At 36.7% G+C, this 21603-nt stretch overlaps 3 protein-coding genes across 5 annotated transcripts; 1 reads left to right on the top strand and 2 right to left on the bottom strand.

The window, feature by feature from the left end:
- LOC18791689 (probable serine/threonine-protein kinase PIX7) lies at window positions 108–4216 on the bottom strand. Of its 2 annotated transcripts, XM_020559168.1 has the most exons (7): window positions 3500–4193; window positions 2644–2712; window positions 1884–2218; window positions 1638–1773; window positions 1407–1543; window positions 1206–1329; window positions 108–976 (listed from the first exon to the last, which is right to left on the bottom strand). In XM_020559168.1, the coding sequence occupies exons 1-7, from the start codon at window positions 3699–3701 to the stop codon at window positions 453–455; spliced, it is 1527 nt and encodes a 508-aa protein (XP_020414757.1). In that variant the 5' UTR covers window positions 3702–4193; the 3' UTR covers window positions 108–452. The 2 variants fall into 2 exon arrangements, with proteins under 2 accessions (XP_020414757.1, XP_007222609.1); XM_007222547.2 differs by lacking the exon at window positions 2644–2712 and having other exon boundaries at window positions 3500–4216.
- Window positions 8377–14382, bottom strand: LOC18788783. The gene is made up of 11 exons (XM_007225228.2): window positions 14096–14382; window positions 13206–13505; window positions 12919–12996; window positions 12260–12831; window positions 11107–11715; window positions 10675–10829; window positions 9906–10120; window positions 9687–9820; window positions 9257–9594; window positions 9078–9181; window positions 8377–8827 (listed from the first exon to the last, which is right to left on the bottom strand). Exons 2-11 carry the CDS (start codon window positions 13483–13485, stop codon window positions 8757–8759), a joined length of 2556 nt encoding a protein of 851 aa, XP_007225290.1. The 5' UTR covers window positions 13486–13505; window positions 14096–14382; the 3' UTR covers window positions 8377–8756.
- LOC18791378 (protein TWIN LOV 1) lies at window positions 16102–19716 on the top strand. Of its 2 annotated transcripts, none has more exons than XM_007222215.2 (7): window positions 16102–17151; window positions 17495–17699; window positions 17812–17876; window positions 17998–18077; window positions 18188–18243; window positions 18331–18394; window positions 19305–19716. In XM_007222215.2, the coding sequence occupies exons 1-7, from the start codon at window positions 16587–16589 to the stop codon at window positions 19473–19475; spliced, it is 1206 nt and encodes a 401-aa protein (XP_007222277.2). In that variant the 5' UTR covers window positions 16102–16586; the 3' UTR covers window positions 19476–19716. The 2 variants fall into 2 exon arrangements, 1 of the variants encoding a protein (XP_007222277.2); XR_002269666.1 differs by having other exon boundaries at window positions 16587–17151; window positions 18188–18223; window positions 19305–19342.

Below are 21603 nucleotides of genomic sequence, written 5' to 3'. Positions count from 1 at the left end.
ATAAGGCCACGAGACAAGACGTAGCTTATTTGAAATTGGTTCATCTCATGTACTTAATTAAGCCGAAGTAGTGCATTTTGTTTTATACCAGAAAGGGATATGACATATGACCATGAAACAAGGACTTGTATTCATCTATGGAACAAGATGACAAAGGATATAATGTAACGGGAGGCAACAATCTTGTCTTGGTATTTCTAACCAATACAATTTGTTCAATAAACTTCACATGCCCTTTCTTCGAGGTCATCACTCTAAACATAACATCAAGCAAACATGTTTCTCTGTTGCTTTTTGAGTTGTCCATGAACAAATGCTTTAACAGATGATACATCTATACCGAAGAAGAGGTAAAAGGAAGAAAAAAAAAAAAAAAAAAAAAAAAAAAAAAGAAAGGAAAATGATTGCTGACAATGGGGTGGGAAATGATACAGACAGCTGCCAACCCTATCTTAAGGTTTGCTATTAGGTTTTGGTGATTGATGGGGATATTGATGGTGATATGGAGAAGCATGGGAACCATTTGGTATTGAGAGGCTCCTCTGCTGATGATGCCCATTCCTTGTTAGCAATCCTGCTTGTGTTCTGACACCATTTCTGGTATTCGGGCTGGACCCAACGCGGTCAGCTTGCATGGTCTGGAAATAGTATGATGAGCTTGCCATATCCTTGAGGTTTGGCAGCGGCTTTAGGGCTTCAACAACTTCACTCATTAGGGGCCTGGCTTTAGGATCTCGACTAAGGCAATGGGCAGCTAGTTGTGCAGCTTTTTGGACACCTTTTATTGAAAAGTGGCCTTCAAGCCGGGGGTCTATCAATCGGTAGAATCTTCTTCTCTCGCCTAAATGTGGCCGTGCCCATTCCACAAGGTTATGTTCACCATTCGGTCGATTTTTGTCCATAGATCTTCTGCCAGTCAGCATCTCAAGTAAAACCACGCCAAAACTATAGACATCACTCCTGGATGTAAGATGTCCTGCAACAAAATACAAGTGAATCTACTTGGACTTCAACAAGGCATCAAGACATGTTTACATGTATCCAAAATGTGATATCCTACAGGATAAGCATTCTCTTTGGACCTAGCTAATGTATAAATAACAACTCCAGATAATGGAAGATATCCTTTTAAGAAAATATAAATAGGTACAAATAGCAGACATTCTATGTTAGGAAGATAAAAGATTGAGGGTAACTGCACTCACCAGTCATTACATATTCTGGAGCTGCATAACCATAAGTTCCCATCACACGGGTGGAGACATGGGTTTTATCACCCTCAGGACCATCTTTGGCAAGTCCAAAGTCAGACAGTTTGGCATTGTAATCCTGTAATGGTACTTTATTAGAAAGGTGAATGATATTATGGGGGAATATGTGAGTTTGTCAAAGTTTTAAGGGCATACTGCATCCAATAAGATGTTGGAAGTTTTAAAATCCCGATATATAACAGGTCTTTCTGCTTCCTCGTGAAGAAAAGCAAGACCTTTAGCAGCACCTAATGCAATTTTCATTCTAATTGACCATGGAAGAGGCAAGGACCCTGCATATAGTAGATATTATCAGAGAATGCCAAAAGACTATACTTCTAAATGGGATTGAATGAAAATTAGATTTTCAGAAAGGCAGTTACATACTCCTAAACAGATGGTTCTCCAAACTCCCTCGAGGCATGAACTCATACACGAGCAGCCTTTGATCATCTTCAATGCAGTATCCTATAAGTTTAACTAAGTTTGGATGGACAAGGTCACCAAGGAAATTTACTTCAGCCTGACACATAGAAAGCCGAACAAGAATTAAAAAATTGTATACAACATAGGCAGAGAACACCAAAACATTATGTAGTATAAGAGTTAAAACAAGTCAGGAAAGTTCCAAACCAGCCATTCTTTATGACCCTGAAGCCCATCATGGTTAAGAGTTTTAACCGCAACAGTAAGCCCTGTGCCAGGTTTTACTGGAGCAGTTCCATTTTCTTCTATCCACCCCTTGAACACACAACCAAAACCACCTTCACCAAGAAGACTTTCAGGTCTGAAATTCCTTGTTGCCAATTTAAGATCATTAAATGTGAATTTTCGTAACCGCGAAGCAACTTTCAGTTCCTCTTCAAGTTTGGAAGTGGATGCATTACTTTCTGTGTTACTAGTGGTTGAGGAAGAGACTACAGTAGCAGTAGGTTGGTCTCTGCTTGTATCATTTGTAGATTTAGTTTCTGCAAACCCCAAAAAAGAAACCAATACATTAGAATACTGAAAATAAAGAATAAATGTGTTTTTTTTTAATAGCACCAAGTTGAAAAAAAACTGCCCCTAAGCAAATTAAGTTTAAGCATATATAGGACCTGATGTAAGAATTACACATGACCAACACAGGATAAAACCTTAAATAGACTTAATCTGACTATCATATCAGTCAATAAGTGTTGAATAGGAAATTAGAAGATTATCTAAACTAGACACCAAGCACAGCCATCTGACATGAATCATGTATTTTCAAAAACCAGTTTTTATCAAGAATTACTGTATACCCAATTCAAGGACCACTCTTCCAACCTCGTCGCCTCAGGAAAAATATTCCTAAAGCCATAAAATCTATTTTCTATGAACAACAAATCTCTTACGCCTTCACTTTCCATACCAGTATGACACATCCTCACCACTGCTACCACAATTTTATTTGCATGCTCCCACCATCTCCTAGCGAATCCTGTAATTACCAATGAACCCGATGTCCCTAACTCACAACCAGTATTATATTGAGAAAATCCTCACAAGCAGATAAGTTTTACACAAAGCATACAACAAATCAAAAGAAAGTATAACATCAGAATACCTAACCCTTCATCCTTAATATCAGGCAGAACATACTCAAGTTGCCTTAAAACGTATGTCTTATTATGTATTTATTTAGTCATACAGTCAGGACTCAAATTATTGTTTCCCCGCTATAGGAGACTGCAGGGATGGATAACTCTTGTTCTCAAAAGCAAGCTCACATGTTTCTGTGAAATGTTTTTCCAGGACCAAGAAGTTTTCCAGCCACCAATCTCCTCTTCTCGTATGAGAGAGAGATTAAAGGGCTCAATTGGGTTTGAGCTCTAAAACTAGCCTCCAAACCCAAAACTTAACCAGGTTATTGCAGGTATAATCTTCACGAACAATGGGGACCTTCATGCTTTGATTAGAATCTATCAAGAGCAAAGCTCTTTAGATTGACCATAGTAGTATAATGCAGCCAACTTATGGGCGCCCCAAGCAGAAATGTTAACAGCAATTATTTGTAAAATTACTTACAGAATCTCCAGGCCTAAATTTTATTGTGTATGACGACTATATGCGCGACAAACATGATATGGCTGAGAAAGGAAGAACTGTACGACTACAGACTACACAAGCTAAAATAGAAACAACAGAACAATCCTAAAAAGCAATCAACAAGAACACTTGAAGCATATGAGCTAGTAAAAAGTGATTCCAAGAAACTAGAAAGTTACCACAGTGAGTACTGGTTCCACTGATTGAGCTATCAACTTTGGATCTTGAAGAAATGCAGCTCCCAAAGAACCTCAGCCTAACCCAACACCCAGTCTCCTCTTCCTCCACATCATCATCATCATCTTTCTTCTTCTTCTTCCTCACCTTCGATTTGCACATGCTCCAAGACTCCACTTTACCATTCTCAGCTCCCAAACCCATCTTTCACAAACCCTAAAGAATGAAATCCAGATACCATAAAAAAAAAACCCAACCACCAACTTTCCCACCCCCAACAACAAAACCAGTCAAAAACTGCCTCTAGCCCTCCACACAAACCATATAAAAAATCACCAGAAAGCTCTGAAATTTCCAAACTTTCCTCAAAACCCAACTAAATTTGGTGGAAAAAAGGATGACGCAGCTGAGAAAAGAGCTAGATCACACGGAAAGTAGATCAAACTTGACAAACCCTTGAAGCTCAAAATTGATCAGCTAGTGAGGAAAAAGACAAAAACCAAGGAGCAAGTGTCCGTTTTTAACAGATAGGAACAACCAAATTTCAGTCTAACCCAGAAATGACTGCTCAAAGACATAAATCTCAGAAATGAACTCCCACAAGCTGACCAGTTTAAAGTTGGGTGAAATTTTTTTATATATTTTCCAAAATATCGTTATAAACTTATAATACTCTGAATTATCGATTCTCTCTCTTCTTTTTTTCCCTATTTTCAATTGAACCGAAGACTACAAAAAAGCAAATCGAGCTGCCCGGAGAAAACGGGCAGGGAGTTTGGGTGCCCGGACTGCCCGTTATGTTTTGGGAAAGGAGGGAGTAGGGGCCGGGCAGTTCGGTCAGAGAGAGAAGTGGAAAAATGGGGACAGCGGGGACAGCGGGGAGGAGAGAGAAAGAGAGAGGCCGGACCCACTGAGATGGTGACGTGTCTAGCTTGGGTGGCCGGACGGAAACGCGCGCGTCAGGTTGATATCATCACTACTACAAGCCTGCTGCAATGCATTCTTATTCTCATCTCGTTTTTTTCACCAATTTTCCCTTGTTTTCTTTTTATTAGTCTCTTTCCACGTGCTTCTGCGCCTGTGAGAAATTTTGAAAAAAAAATTTTATTTTATTTTATAATTAAAAAATATAATAGATAGTTGTGTTCTATATTTATAGAATTCATTATCTGATTTTTTTTTAATTTTAAATTTTTTTAATATGAAAAAAAGTGAATTTACCATATTATCCTCATTTAATTAATAATTTCAATTCTTGATGTTTGCATTAACCAATGGTTTTTTTTAGTATTTTTAATGTTTTACTATTCTCTGCCTTTTATTTTATATATAATATATATACTAGTCTTTCCTCACGAGCTTCTGCACTTGCGAGATGCTTTTTTTAAAAAAAAAATTAAATTTATTTTAGAATTAAAAAAGATAATGAGTAGTTGTGTTCCATAAAAATAGGATATATTATCTGATTTTTCGTTTAATTTTTTTAATATGAAAAATGTGAATTTACTATATTATCCTAATTTAATTAATAATTTTAATTATTAATGTTTGTATTAACCAATGACATTTTTTAGTATTTTGAATTAGGGCTGGGCATGGTAAGGGATGACACGGGATAGAGGTTATTTCGGTGTCAATTTCGGATAAGGGAATTGTAATAGGATGACACGGGATGAGAGTTTTTGAAAACACGTTCAAACCATACCGGACCCAAACGAGACTAGTATGATTCGGTATCAATGTTGATACCCAAAAAACAAAAAAAAAACCTGTTATTTATTTATTTATTTAGCCATTACTTTTGGTAAATGAAAAAGGAAAGTAATTGAAGAAAAAAATATATATAAATTAAATAAATTAATATAATATAAAAAATGCAGAGTTTGGGTCAAATGCATATCAGTTTCTTTCAAATATACCATTAATAAATTTGTAAGCATGAGAGAGAACTACAGGCAGTTGCAGTATTCGCAAGGGTTATTAACTTATTATTGTTTTGGGTTGGGGCATTCATTTTCCACCAGTTTGGGGAAGAACAGAGTGAGAGAGAGAGAGAGAGATAGAGAGAGAGAGAGAGAGATGAGGAGGAGGAGAAGAAGATGAGATTAATCGATGGTGGAAGATTTGGAAATTACGGCTTCAAATCATGATTGAGAAAGGAGAAGAGAAGAATAGATAGAGGGAAGGAAAGGAAAGGATGGAGGAGAAACAAAGCTGAGTCAAAATGTCTATGGGAGAGAGAGTAGGAATTGAAATTAAATTAGGATTATTATTTACATGTATTGTTAGGTACGGTATGGCACCAAACGGGATCATAAATCTTTAACTGGTGTCGTGCCAAACAGTAACATGATGACACGGTATCATCCCGTTTACACGTCAACACCAAATGGGACGGCACAAGATTGGTACGGTTTGACACAGTTTCGAGATGGTTTCGGTATTCCGGTTTTGATGTCCACCCCCTATTTTGAATGTTTCACCATTCTATGCCTTTTGTTATATATATATATATATATATATATTAAAACATGAAAAATATTTTAGAATCTGTCTTCTAATATGGAATTTATTTAAAACCCAAAAAAAAAAAAATTGCTCTGAAAAAGGGAAAACACTTCCCTCCTTCTGCTATAAGTATGAACTCATATATTACTGCCAATAGTAGTATGACATGTGTGCAAAAATTTGTTTGTGTTTTTTATGAATTATTTTTGCACATGTGTCAAATTATGATTTGCAGGAATGAGCTTGTTCCAGGAAAAGGAGAAATAATAGAATGGTACGGTATCACTACGTCAGCTAGTGATACTTCCATTCAAAATTCGCCACATGTATTATTTTTTGACAAACTTTAAAAATAAAAAAAACCCAAAAACCATCCGCTTCATCAATAGTGACCCCCCACCACTGTCTTCCATGACTACTGCCTCATTCTCTGTGTGAATTTGATGACACCCCAACACATGATTCCACTTTAACAATCATTAGAAGAAAAAAAAAAATTGATTCGGCTATTGATACATGGAAAGCTATGCAACCAAGATTGGATTCCTATTTACCTACTGTAAAATTTGCTTTTCTTGTCAATAATCTCAATGGCCATATACCTTGTAGGACTTTGGAAGCTTATCAAATTCCTCAAAAACTTTTAGACTTGTTGACCTTCACGTATGAAATTAAATAATTTCTCAAAGACCATAAACCCATCTCCAACAAATCTTCAATCTAAATTCCTTGAACCCTAAAGCCATCATAGAGAGAAAATTCCATGAACCCTAAATCCATAATAGAGAGGAGGGATGGAGAGGGAGAAGGAGAGAGAGATTGGAAAAATGAAAGAACGAACGGAAGCCATGGTAGAAAGTGGGCAGGCGGAGGCTTTGTATCGAGCTTAGGGAAGTGGTTCTTGGCGATTTTTATTATTAATGAGTTTTTTTATATATTTTTTTATGGTTTTAAATTATAAAATTAGATTTTTAAATCCAGCTGTATAAATAGTTAATTTTTCTTGAAAAATTAATTTTTCTTTAAAAAATAGTACACATGGCGCATTTTGAATGGAAGTATCACCAGATGACGTGGTGATACCGTATCATTCTATAATTTCTCAAGGATGAGGGAGAGCAATATCTTTGAAAAAGGAAAAAAATGCTTAGAACAAAAAAAAAAATATTAGTTTTATAAGATTTTCTTGGTAGTTTTGTATTGCTATTGAAGGCATGGGATGTAGATAATGCAATAACAATATGAATTATATATAAAAGATGAACCGTGTTCAAAGGTATCCATTATTTTATTTATTTAAAAAAAAAAAACACAAAGCATCATTTGTACTCTCAAAAACAGAATGAAGAGCGGCTTGGAGAATTATACTTATCAAGAGCTAAATTAAATTCAACGAGAATATTAAGATTATTAATATAAGAGCTTGTTCATTGGTTTAAGAAATCTGGCATGCAACACCGAGATTGACTTCCAAATATCCAGTATGTTAATTATTATTATTATTATTATTTGCTTTTAATTACTATAATATACTCATTGAAATGGCGAATAAGAATGTTGTGCCTGCCTTTCGATGATGATGTTTTTTTTTTTTTTTTGGGTTGTGGAACTTGATAGTGATCATCTTTTTTCTTCCCTGACGAGATCGGAGCCATGACTAAATTAGTTGGGTCCAAAATTTTGTTGTAATATATTCTAGATGCAACAAAACTATTTCTTAAATTCTCTCAAATTCCAATTTCTCACTACTTTGAGTACAAAGATAGAGCTTCTTGCAACACTCTGATCTAAAACGCATGTTCCACTTTAAAGTTTCTACCTAATTATAACACGTTTGGCATGAGAATAATTACATGATATTAATAATCACACATGATTGGTACTCAAAAAAATGATTCGGGGTAGATTAGGCCACCCTGTCCAATATCATGCTATTGGTAACAAATTGAAGATGAGCAGCACCCACTCAATATCATCTGCCTGCATTTTCAGGCATTATAATTATTTTATGACTTTTTTTTTGCTAACCCATTATTTTAAGTGTAGATTAAAAAAAGAAAGATCATATTTTATAGAGTAGCAAGTCTACATTTGGAATATTGACACATGGTAGGAAATCCTTGTAAAAAGCATCAAATCATAAGGGGTTGACATCACTTCACAACAGGTAGAGAAAAATAGATTCAAGAGAAGAATAGGGCGGCACCTCACTCTTAGCAAATTTAATTAAATATCTGTTTTATTTTAGAGTTAAATGTCAAAATGGTCCATGTATTTTGCAACGTTGGCCAATTTATTCCCTGTATTCTTAATTTGACCGATTTGATCCTTGTGTTTAGGACCGTCAAAACTAACGTAACATTGGAAGAAGTAAAAATAAAAGCTTGAAATTAATTTTTGAATGGACAACAAAGAGTCAACCCAATAAGAATCTACACAATTTTTTCTGTATTAAATGATTACATATCACACAAGTAGATTCATCTACAGAGAATACAGTCACCCACTGGAAGGGGTAAAGGGGTATCAAACAATCCCTATTCTCAAGCCACGGTTTACAACACACACTGTGACCTTATATTTCTACTAGAACGAATTGACATGAGAATTCCAACTAAACAAAGCCAAGGGAAACCTCGGTGCCTGTTGTTACGCACCCGATGTTTGATCGCTACACAAGTGACAGTTCAAAAATTCCTTCACGGTTCAGTTTAAGATGTTGAAAGAAATGCACGGCGCACTAGATATTTCCTAAATAATCCCAGTTGAAATGCTGGAAGTCGCATTAATCTTCAGTGAGTACTCCGGTATATAAGTAAGACCTGTTATGCCAGAACATGATACTCCATCAGAACAAATTCGACAGTTGGGTTTTTTCATTTAATTAAGGATAACCCTCCGAAATTATTGTTTTGATGGAGGAACCAGAGAGTGCAAAGACCAGCCCAAGTGTCTTCTGGTATACTAATTCTTTATTGATTATATTAACAGCCTAATAGAGTCCACTCAATAAGCATTCTTCTGACAAGGATGCGTGTAAAAAGAAAATAGTAGAAATAATAGGATGAGTACCTTTTTCCTTGACATCAATTTGTAGTGTGTCCAGTGTAATTATGCCATCGGTCAATGGAAGTAGCTCAAGCTTGATGGTTGCCATAGATTGGGAGGGAACGCATCTGATGTGACCATAGAAAATTATAATAATTGGAATATCTATGAATAAGAAAAAAGAAAAAAGATGGAAGTATTACCCTAGTGGAACTCTACTCTGAAGCCACAGATGTGTACAACACAAACCATTACTAGGAATGGCATCAGATATTGGAGAAGCCTGTTCGTTGAAAGAAGCTGGCCAAACTCCACCTTTACCATTTTGTTTCTGATTCTCTGATGAAAGGAGTGGTGAGCTTAGCCTCTGCATTGTAGGACTCCTTCCTGTAAACTCAGGAAAACCAACAAATGGACTCATTGGTGAAGAAGGTGAAGAATTCAAGGAGACCACTGAAGGAAGGGAAGTAAATGAAGCTGGAGCAAGAACCGTCAGAGTTAGATCTTCTGACATTAGATTTGAAACCTGAAGAGTTAAGACCTGCAAATTGAAAAATTGGATGAAATGTGATTATACAAGGTAAAAAAGAAGAAAACACCACATATGCATATGAACTACTAAGTGTATGAAACCTGAACAGGAAGCTGAGAGACCCCTCCACTGGGTGCACTAGATTGTCCAGACATTTCAGATGCAACAGAGATCATAAGATCCCTTGAAACACGTGGCTGCCAACTTGTTGGCTGTTTGAAAAATAATCTCGACTCTACAGATGTAACATAAAAGAAGAAGAATTAGAAACAAATAACTTAGGTTCTCCAAATAGGGTACACTAAAAGGAATATAATTACCAGTGTAGTTGCACCGACATGAAACCATAATTGCATACTGATCAGCAGTTGAAGCACTCCTCTTTAATTCAACAGCCTTAGATGGTGGACGCAAACTTGATGCTGCATTTCCAGCCTGCAGTTGTGATGTTTGAGTTCTTCTATCACCACCAGCCTTGAGATTCTTCCACAGGGATGTTGCCGGTTTAAGAATAAAGGAATGCTCTTCACCTCTCCTGCCATGAGAAATTCTAATGAGAAGAGAAGAAATAAACTTAGGATTCCAATAACTAAACAAAAAATGTTCCAATTACAGACTCCATGTTTCTGGTGAACATCAAATTTACAAAGTTCACAATAGAAACCTCCGTACTGGGTTCAGCCAATCCACACTAAATGACCATTGCCAGATAATAAGCATCTGCTCTCTCTGTAGGGAGGCTAAAGTTAACAAGAATGAGAATTGAAATAGGTAATCACATCCTGAAAGTCTTATTTTCCTGAAAGTCTTATTTTAAGAAGTGTGATGACATTAAATAATGATGCATGAGCATCCAAGAAGAAATGCAAAACTAAGTGTCCACCAACACAGAGTACTAAGCAATATTCCACAGCAACTTAACCCCAACTGCCTGGGGTTGCCAACCCATACAATTTTCTAATCCCAGATATTGACGTGCTCCAAGAATGCATGCACAATCACCATGAAGAAAACATGATATTTTGTAACAAGGACAATCAGCATGAAAAAAATGAATACCAAATTAAAATACCAAGACATAAAAACAACCTGAGGGCTAGGTTTGGCAAACTGTGGTCGTTTCCTGCTTCAATACATGCAATTGGTAATGATAAGGATTGTCCACCTTTTGAAGCCTCCTCAAATACAATTGTTATAGCATCTATATATACCACAATATGTGGTGCATGTGCTGGAGAAACATTCTGCAAAACAAAATGATAACTTAATAGGAATGCGGAACGAAGCCAAACAAACATCTCATTCCTAACAAGAATGATGTTATAAAAATTTCAGGCAAAAACAAGTATTAACAAACACATGTTCTGGAGAAACATTCTGCAAAACAAAATGATAACCTAACAGGAATGTGAGACAGCCTAACAAACATGACATTTCTAACAAGAGTGATTAGAATTGGAAAGATATGAGAAGACAGGCATATATAACAAACACCTTGATCTAGTCAATCATTGCTCACACCTTTATCTGGACACAGAGAAGGTCATCTGTATTGCAGTCAGCAGCAAAAGAATGGATTTCTACAGGTTGTATAATTTCAAGTTTTCTCCTCCACCTTCTTCCTGGAGTATAGATTCCCTCCAATCCACAACAAACAGAAAATCGTTCTCGCTCCAATGACACACCTCGAAAAGATAAAAGCACCTCGTAACCAGTTTTTTGACTCTTCCAGAACTGCTGAGATGAAGACTGATCCCAATCTTCAAGATCAAAGGTTGGCTTAGAACTGGCGGCTTTAATAGGTGCAGGTGGTGGTGTAGTATTTTGTGGTAGTGATGACATGGAGTAACTTCTAAAATGGGAGAAGAGTTGAGAACCAGACTTTTGAGATGTGCTACCCATTCCTGAATTGGAAGTTAAAGGAGGAGATAAAGGGCGAGCTGGAGGCGGAAGTGTGTTATCCAATGGAAGCAACCATTTTAACAATTCTCCACATGGGTCCTGATTTGCATCAACTAAGTTTTCCTGAGTCTCAGAAGACAAACTTCCCTCACGAGATTTCTCAAACTGAAGAATCTCAATAACAGGGTCATTCAAAAAATCTACACCAACATTCACTTGTAAAAGAACCTGCACCCTTCCAAAGAAGAAAATGGAATGAGAATCAGTGATCTGAACAACTGCTTAAACCAGCCATGAATGTGAGAGGAAAAAAAATTTCAGAACTAAGATATTTAAAATTGGAAGGTAGAATAAACAAAGCAGCAGCAGAAAATTAACCTAAGGGTCAGCAAATTGTTATCAGAGTTACAACACTCTTGCTTATTTTGGTACAAACTAAGACCCACCAGGGCTTTCCTCCAGTAAAACCTTGCAGAAAGCTTAAGATTTATAGGTGCATGTCAATGGGGTTAACATAAAAGGCACAACTACTGATATTTTTTCTGTCACTTATCACGTATATTGATGCATAAGCACACACACACACACAGACTCGCAAATATACATATTCGTAACATTGCGTTTTAGGTTGGCACAACTTAAGTCTACAACTTTGAGTTTATTAATACCCATTATTTAGCAAAAAAGAGAATAATTGTGGAAATAAGATGAGAATATAAGTAACACATATGTACGCATACAAGGAAGAACCTAGAAGCTTCATTACACATACCACTATGTCTCCATTAGAAAGAGAGCAACACTTGACATTATTTCTTGCTACACCACCAGAGACTTTGGGATCAAAATTTCCTTTATCAATAATAGCATTAAATCGAGACACATTTACAGCATTTTTCTGGGTTCCATTTTCCTTAGACTCTTGACCATCCATCCCAAGAGATACTGAAGATTTCTTAGGAGCACTTTTTTTTGACCAAAGTGTCTCACTTGACTCTGCAATCCTAACAAAAAAATGAGACCTCTCAAATCTTTGCAATAAGATTTCAGTCTGTCTTTTGTGATCCTCCATTCTAAGAAGGGATTCACTATCAGTAACATCCTTTTGTAGATCAGTCTTCTCTTTTGACAGGGTTTCACCATTTTGTTCTGCACCTTGACTGTCAGGACTCATTTCTCCTTTTCTCAACAATGCACCATTACCCTCTTCAGCATTTCCATTTTGTTTCTTTGGGCTTTGTCTTATGCCATTTTTACTCATGGCTGCAGCTAATTTAAAGGGAGTAATAATTTCTGTATCCTGCTGACAAGCTGACAAGCATGCAAGGATATGAACTTGTTCACCTGGATTAAAAATAAATTTCAGGTCCTAAATAAAGGATACATCTCCCATTGGGAGAAAAAGAGTCAGGAAATTCAAGAAAGAGCTACCGGGGAAAACAAAGGAGCGGTCCAGAGAGCGTAATGAATGTATATCTGGTGCATCATTCCAATTATCAGGGAGTTCTTCTGCAAGAGCAAAACACGCTTTAGATATACTAATTTTATATCACGACCATGATATATTTTACGTATTGAATATATAATATAGGCACCTAATCAACTATATGCATGTGTATTATAACGCAGTTTATGTGCACACTTATAAGTGTGCATGCAATCCTAAACATTATGAAAATATTAAAACATGCATGTTGAGTGTAATGGAAATCACTTACTGTATGGAATGGCAATCCATCCCTCCTCATCAGATACGTCATAATGCTTTGCTATGACAGAAGATTCATTATTTGCACCAATGGCATTTTCACCTCTATATTCACTTTCTCCAACATGATCATCGATTGTGGAATATTGTGGATATGAATCTTCAGCAATTAGACCCTCCAATGTTGTTGCTGATTTTGGGGTAGGGTGAGCATCTGCAGGTGGTTCAGGAACAGACGGTTGTTCTGCTGACACACGTTGTACATGACTTGACCGCATAAGGAAATTCATTGTCCCACCAAAATAAGTGTCTGCAAAATCCATAAATGTGGTCATTCAATTACAACATGGGTTACGTTAACGCAAGCATATATGTACATCTGACTTGAACATGCAAACCCATGTCGTTGAAGCTGGTGTTTGAATCCCATTGAAAAATCACTTAGAACGTCAAATTACCAGCAGTGCCTTGTGGCTAGTGAAACTCCCCACACTAAAAATTTATATCACCTCCTCCTAACACTTTTTTCAAACACCAAGTTTCAACATTTACAATCAACAGCCACTGGATCCAAACCAGAGGCTTTATTATCACACTACTACAACAATGAGCACTTGATCAAACAGTTAAAGCACTATAAATCTCACACTCATGGTATATCTATGATAAACAAGCAAATAAAAAGCACACTCTAAAGATATCACATGAAATCTACAAGGCGCTTTCTATTTCCAACGATTTGGCATTGGTTTTGAGTTTGGCCTTCCAATGCCGAATCCACAGTAATTGGGTCTAACGCTGGCACTATAATCGAACACCAAATGCGTCCCAATATCACATTTGGCTGAGACTCAAAATCCAAATTTGATTTAGCTGTTCGTCAGAACCAAATCTACTTACCCGAGATCGAGCTCTCCTCTGAACCTCAGAGGTGATCGCAAGCCAGAAACGTCTCAAAGCTGAAAGCCCTAATTGTCCGATTCCGATTCTTCTCTGCCGGAAAAGCCCTAAATGTGAGCTCCGGAGGACGCAAGACTCTGATACTTTGGTGGTGTGCGATCAGAATTCAGAAGGGAGCCTCTGAGAGCTCTAATTGTAAACTTCGGGTTGCATTTCACTACCACCATAACCGTCGCTGGAAAAGAAGAAAAGAGAGTTGGTTTTTCGGTCGGAAACTTTCAAATTCATAAAGCCCAAAACAGAAGAGAACGCAACTACAGACGGAGCCCAAATCTTAAGGTTGGGCCATCCATGGATGGAATTTATAAAATAATAATAATAATAATTTTGCTCCTAAAAAATAAATTGGTGTTTTTAGATATACCATGGAGTGTAGTGTAATTATTATTATTATTATTATTTTTTATGTGTGGTTCTAGGTGTGAATACAGGACGGAGCCACAACAAGGCATGTCGTGACCTTGATTTTTTACAAAACATATACTATAACAATACAATTTTTGCAATTAAGTGTGACCCGATTAAAGATGAGAAAGTTAAATGCAAATAAATTTTGGTGTCTCCATATCGAGAATCCTAGCTCTGCCCCTATGTGAAGTGAATTTACCCAATAAAATGAAATGTAAAATTAGGCCCCATGGAAAATAATTTGTTTATATAATATAGCCAATCTCTAATCACAAAATCAACATAAAGGATTGTCAACCTTTCGGCTTTGTAAGATGATAATATTTGTATTTTGTTGTGAATATCCAAACTTTTTTGTTTTGAGAAAATATTTATCCTGGTTACCACCCAAACAAAGAGGGCAATTTTATGAAATTTTATTTTGGTATCTGTCGTATGGACTGACACTCATATTAAGCGGTGCATTACGTTATCCATTTCCTGATGTTTCTGTTGTTTTTTCAAAACTATTTTATTGATTTGTGATTACGACACATACGATTAGTTTTAGGTTAAGTTAATATAATATTATCATTATGGTTTGGCATAAAAACAGAAGGCAGCTTGTGGTTACATGCCACGTCAAGCAAAGCATCACATATATAATTAGAAGGGACGACACCAAATGAGGTGGATTGGATAAATATCATCAAAGTCGGTTCCTTCCTGTGTTTTGTTATTAGTTTTGTCGGTTTACGAACTTAATCCATTTGGTTTTCTTGAACCAACATCAGTTGACAATGATTGGAAATCCTCTAACCTGAGCTCATTTGAAGATAGGATGATTACTTGTAGGTGAGGGACTCTCATTCATTAATGAATTAAATTTTCATCGAAGATTGAAAGGCACTTGTATATATATATAGGCGATTATCACAAACACATCTATGAACTTGTATGTGTAAAATCAATAATGGAGTGGAGTTGGGGTCCACATGTAGATGAGAGTCATTTCCTTTCCATTATAGGCCAAACCAAAGGCGGCTTAATTGATGTGTTGTGGTATGTGAGATGATATGAGGATGGCCACAAAACAATCACCAAGCCAAACAATGACTATGGAAGGATCCTAGGTGATTTCATTCATTAACTTTATCTCACGTCCATTGTTTTGGTACATCCATTTACCCAAAGAAATCAAAATAGTTCAGATTTGTCAAAAAAATTAGAACTTTCTTTGTGGTTTTCCTTGCAGTGATTTGATCTCAAATTGTAAAATTCAGAAGCTGTTCTCTATAGTGTCACATTAATAAAGTGAGTCATTGTAAAGCTACTGAAACGCATAAAATCTCAGGTTGGTGTGTGTCGATTCTCAATCTCAATTTCAATCTCAATCTCAATGCATGTGGTTGGTCTCAACTCTTGTCCCTTTCATGGTAAACCATAAATAGACAGAAATTAATTATAACAATCCCAAAGTGAAAAAATAATACGAAAATAAAATAAAATAAGAATATTTTGTGACTCTGCACAGCTGCACCAGGCCTTTTGTCTATTGTGTCCAATATTGCATCAGAAAAATGCAGATTTAATTTTCCACTAATGAACTAAAAACGATTGATGGGTATTTCTCAACGATTATTGTTCGTTCGAAAATCACAAGTTCACAACCCGCACCAGATATTTTTTAATTTTCATCTGCAAGTCGTGATGGATAGGGTGTGTGTGTGTAGTTCACTATCAGCTGACTTCCTCTCAAGAGATGTAAGCCTTTTCACGTAAAACTACCCTTCTGTTTTTATCAAAGCTGCCATTTTTACATTTCATCTATCGAAAAGAGTCTCTGAGAAATCATTGGGCAAGACCTGTATGCTATAATTCCTCGAATTTCTGGGTGCCCTGGTTCTTCTTCTTACTGGGTTGTCTTTGAATTTTGAAGCTGCAAGCGGCACAAACACCCGCTTAGGTGCCCACATGGGATTGGGACTAACTCGAACACAGAGAGAGACGAAGGTTTTGTACAAGAGATTGAAGAACAAGGAAGATGGAATCGGAGTTGGGTTTGATAGAGCAATCATTCAATAGCCGTTACTCGCTTTGGGTCCAGGAAGCTCTGAGCGAATTGCCCGACAGTTTCACAATCACTGATCCTTGTCTCTCTGGCCACCCAATTGTATTTGCGAGCAAAGGGTTCTTGAAAATGTTGGGTTATTCGAAAAGCGAGGTGATTGGCAGAAATGGTAGAGTGTTTCAAGGTCCGGGGACTTGCAGAAGGTCGGTTGTGGAAATAAGAGAGGCCATCAGGGAAGAGAGAGCTATTCAGATTAATTTGCTGAATTATCGCAAAGACGGGACACCCTTTTGGATGTTGTTTCATATGTGCCCTGTTTTTAACAAAGAAGATGGGATGGTGACTCATTTTGTGGGAGTTCAGGTTCCGATTTCGAGGAAGCCGAGGCGGTCTGGCAGAAACGGGGTTAATTTGTGCGAAGAGGGGTCTAGGATGAATGATATCTTTTATGGGTCTTGTAGAAAAGAAGTGTGCTCTTCGGTTGAATTGGGTCGTGTCTTGCCTCTGGAGTCTGCATTTGATGATGCTGATGACAGAGGTTTGTTTCTTTATCAATTTGCGTTGTGGTTCTATAAATGACTATGCAATATACTTTGCTTGTGTAATGATAGGGGCATCGTTTAATTTTCTATTCCAAGTAATATTTGACTATGCTACTTGCTTAATTAATGATTTCTGTTATCTATGAATGTTGATAGTGGATTTGAAGTTACTTGTCACACATTCATTTACGGTTAGCAATCTGATCTGTCCTTTTAGGTGTTGTAGCTCTGTTGGTTGCGGTTCAAGTTTTGTTTTGATGTGATTTTATGGTTTTTATTTTTTATTTTGTTACAAAGTATTGGTTGTGATTGAGTTTTCATTTACTATGTAACATACAGGATTGGAGATTGAAGAGTCGTGCGAGGCAAGTGATGTAGAGAAGACAAGAGCTGCAACTGCCATTAATAACATATTGTCTGTGCTAACTCACTATAGCGAGTTAACGGGCAGATTGGTCTGTGGAAAGAGATGCAGCTTATCTCTTGGCCTTCTCAGTTCATCCTTAAATATATCTCTTGGTAGAATCAAACAAAGCTTTGTATTGTGAGTTGTTGCAAATTCTCATTTTCTTACTTTGCAGTAGGTATCATACTTTCTGAAGATTTCTGATGTTTATACTTTGTGTTTGCTTCGATATGATTGTGTTGCCTTGTAGAACTGATCCACACTTACCAGACATGCCTATAGTTTATGCAAGTGATGCCTTCTTCAAATTGACAGGTAACATTCACAATGCTATTTGCCAGAGGAATACTAAACCATTCTAGACTTGACGTTCTTTGCAAATCTTTTCAAGAATCCAGCATATGCAGTTACTCAACTCAGTTGTTTACCTATATAGGTTATACCAGACATGAAGTCTTGGGGCGCAATTGTAGATTTTTAAGTGGGGTGGATACAGATTCCTCAATGATATATCGGGTATTTTTCCTTTTCTGTCATGATTATTGGTTTTCGCCATGTACTTTGGTGACTTGATGGAATAGATAGTCTTAAGTGTACCATCCCATCTTTTCTCTTTTTTTCCCCAGATAAAGGAAAGCATTCAAAACGAAAAAGCATGCACAGTACGTATCTTGAATTACAGGTCGCTACTTGACTATTTATTCAATATGTTTTGCATGAACTCCACGTTATTCATCTGTTTTGACTTTTGTTTCTGCTTCATTCTCAGGAAGGATAAGAGTTCATTTTGGAATCTCCTACACATATCACCTGTTCGTAATGCTTCTGGCAAGGTATTTTATATGCTAAGCTTTCATGAGTCTGGTTGAATCTTAATTTTCTTACTGTTAATTGTTTTTGTCAATGACATGTATGCTGTCTGATTGATGTGCCTTTGGCTTCATTAAGAGCAAAGTAAAGCAGCATATGCTTTAAACTGATCAAACTCTTGTCAACTTTGTTTATTGGTCTAAACAAACAGGAGATAAAGTATTTCTTATGTGCAAATTTGAAGTTTTTGGACTTCAAGTTTATTTCCAATTACTGTAATAGCTTGGCTTGTGACTGTGGGATGTGGTTGACAGAGGATTAGCTTGGATTCTCTTGCAGTGGATTTCTGTGTTTGCATGAAACTTTATGAACAAATGAGAAGCTTATGTTAGCCTAGACATTATTAACTTTGGGAGAAGTGTTGGCAGAGCTGTAACTATGCAATTTGTGTTGCACAAGTATTTCTGTTCTGAGTGATTCAGTTTACTGCTGCTGTAAACATTTCTGTGGCACACTTATTTGATTACTCAACCAATTTCCATCATCATTTTCAGCTCACAATATATTATTGGTGTAAAATCAGAATAAGCTATTGGCCATTAGTGTGCATGTTACTAACAACTGGGGTCACCGGTGTCTATATCAGAACTGTTACAGCTTACCAATTTCTAATCTTTCTCCATTAGATGAAGAATTTAACCTCTTGATATTTTGGCGTGTTGCAATGTGGCTGTTCTGCTTCTGTATAACATGTAGATCCCTTTAGAGTCGTAGACATATGATCCCTCAATCCTTAGTATCAAAATTAGTACTCTAAGTGACGATATCAGTTTAGTTCCATTCAACTCTATCTGATGTTAAGTGGCCGGAAAGAACTTGTGGTTATTTTATATATGTCACTCTGTTTCTCTTACTATGTTTGTGGCTGTTCAGATTGCATACTTTGTGGGTGTTCAGATGGAAGAAGGGTGTAAAAACCAGGTTGGACATGGGCTAAGCCCTGAGATGAGGCAGCTTAGCGCCGTTGGTGCAGTCAGAATTGCAGTAAGGACCTTATCAATGGGTGCTGGCCCTTCCAAATCTGAAGAGAGTAACAACCTCTGAATCTTGCTGCCGGTGCCTAATATTTCAAAAATGTCTGCCACGATCCTATCCTAGAAATATATATTCATTTGTCTCAAATTTGTAATCTTGTCTGGCAATAGATGAGAAGGCAGAAAGCAGGGAAAGTTTGGTTCATTGCCGCATGAGATCTCTGTTACACTTAATTGTTTATATATAATATGAAGAAAGGTCTAGCAGTGAAAATTTATTGACTTTCTGCTGGAGTCTCTCCAGCTCCAAATTGTGGCACTTTATTTTGTTTTGGGTGTTTTTCATATTTCTAGTCATTTTATGATTGTGACTGGAAATATTAGAAGAAAAGCTGGTCTGTTAAACTGTTGCCTTAAAATGCTTAGGAGAGCAGGTGGAGTGATGTGAGATCTATGGACATCAAGCGAAAATATTCACAAGCTGGCATATATAATGAGATAAAAAGGAAGAACATTGCAAATTTGAGATACATAGGCTGTCATATTATGGCAAACCTAAAATACCACTTACTAAAATAAAAAACAGTTTGAACCAAATAAATAAATAAATAAATAAATGGACACAATACCAAAACAAATGTCGTGAGAAAAGATCAACATCATGGCTTTATTTTTGTGCAATTTCACTTAACCTGTTTTAATGAAGTTAGATAGGGATTGTAACGACGACTAAGAAGAAATGAAATGCGGTAAATGAGGGGAAAATGTGTAGATTTTAAATGCAGAAGCTTGTGATATATATAACTTATTATTTTTGAAATTTGAATACAATTAGGTACACTTTTTAGTACAAGCTATAGTCTAAATTATAGGGGATGTGGATTTCTTGCTCAAATATGAATATGGTTTGAATACTGTAGGTTAATTGTATTCTTCTTCATACTGAGACATATATAAGAGTTAATAAGGGTGTTTTACAAGGAAATAGATATAGTAATTAATTAGGAGAATATCTCCTAATTATACAAGGATGTGTCAGCCATATGAAATAAGGAAGTAAATCACCTAATTAACTTAGGAAATAAATCTCCTTGATTTTGTAGGTTAACTCACGTCAACACTCCTCCTCAAGTTGGTGCATACACATCATCAATTTCCGACTTGGTGAGTCATAAAACACTCATCCACACACAGCCTTTGTTAAGACATTCGCTAATTGATATTTCAATTTTACAAAAGGTAGACATATGATATTCTTCTCAATTTTTTCTTTGATGAAATGTCTATACTCATCAACATGTTTTGACATGACCCGACCCAAATTCCACTTTGAAATTGGAGCCGAACCCTGTGCGTGTCCGACACTTGGCGGGTGCCGGGCACAATGACTAAATTGCCCTTCTAGTTAAAATTCAAGTTCATTACAAGTTTGACTTCTGTCGAAAATTCGGTAGAGCCTTCCCTGTAATTTTATCATTTCCCAAAATTTCCACCTGTCAAAAGCATAAATATACATATCTCAACTGCCAGCATGCTTCCAATTTAAGATCCAAACAGTTCTGATAAACTAAACGGCCTCAGGCCACACAGAAAGTCCTAGAGCAAGTCATAAGAGCAACTAATTCCGGAATATACAACAGAACAATTTGATTTCAAAAGAAAATTCTATATAAGAGGGAGAGTGGAGCGGAGTGTGGAATCTACCCGGTGATGGCGCTCTGGTGCACATCTATTGCCTGAGGGCGCAAAACATTCAAAAATGTGAGTGGACAAAAATAAAGGTTTAGAAAATAGCATATGAACATACTAACCCCACTGTAAAAACAGTTATGCCAAACTGAATTATCCTCTTTATTATATTCGTACTAAAATCAGTGCATTCATATATTTATATACGTATATGCCAATCATACTCATGGTCGATAAAACTCTCTTAAAAGCATTGAAATCAATTTAAAACTACCACCTAGGTGTACCCCTTTATTTCTGTCAATTCCTGATATCCGTCAATTCCTTGTATGCCGTCAATTCTTGATATCCATCAATTCCTCATGTCACAATTTGTGACACGTACTCGCAGGTCTCGGTGACACAAGTGTCAGTCCGAGCCGCAACTCGCAGGATTCAGGGGACCTTGGTCAGCCTAATCCGTATTTCTCGCTCCCATGGTCCAGGCGTCCCCGAAACTCGTGGGGCAA

The sequence above is a fragment of the Prunus persica genome, chromosome G1, assembly GCF_000346465.2.
Source record: "Prunus persica cultivar Lovell chromosome G1, Prunus_persica_NCBIv2, whole genome shotgun sequence".
Lineage (NCBI taxonomy): Eukaryota > Viridiplantae > Streptophyta > Magnoliopsida > Rosales > Rosaceae > Prunus > Prunus persica.
The sequence above is the reverse complement of the archived record's forward strand: the minus strand, read 5'-3'. Positions and strand labels throughout refer to the sequence as shown.

Excerpts from the sequence above, each read along its gene's own strand:
- LOC18791689 (XM_020559168.1), bottom strand. The coding sequence starts at position 3,701 with ATGGGTTTGGGAGCTGAGAATGGTAAAGTGGAGTCTTGGAGCATGTGC. Across the intron at positions 2,713-3,499 it reads TGGAACCAGTACTCACTGTG|GATTCGCTAGGAGATGGTGG; the intron begins GTAACTTTCTAG and ends TGGTAATTACAG. Across the intron at positions 1,774-1,883 it reads AGGGTCATAAAGAATGGCTG|GCTGAAGTAAATTTCCTTGG; the intron begins GTTTGGAACTTT and ends TCTATGTGTCAG.
- LOC18788783 (XM_007225228.2), bottom strand. The coding sequence starts at position 13,485 with ATGAATTTCCTTATGCGGTCAAGTCATGTACAACGTGTGTCAGCAGAA. Across the intron at positions 9,182-9,256 it reads CAGAGTAGAGTTCCACTAGG|ATGCGTTCCCTCCCAATCTA; the intron begins GTAATACTTCCA and ends TGGTCACATCAG. Across the intron at positions 8,828-9,077 it reads AATTGATGTCAAGGAAAAAG|GTCTTACTTATATACCGGAG; the intron begins GTACTCATCCTA and ends CTGGCATAACAG.
- LOC18791378 (XM_007222215.2), top strand. The coding sequence starts at position 16,587 with ATGGAATCGGAGTTGGGTTTGATAGAGCAATCATTCAATAGCCGTTAC. Across the intron at positions 17,152-17,494 it reads TGATGATGCTGATGACAGAG|GATTGGAGATTGAAGAGTCG; the intron begins GTTTGTTTCTTT and ends TGTAACATACAG. Across the intron at positions 18,395-19,304 it reads TTCGTAATGCTTCTGGCAAG|ATTGCATACTTTGTGGGTGT; the intron begins GTATTTTATATG and ends GTGGCTGTTCAG.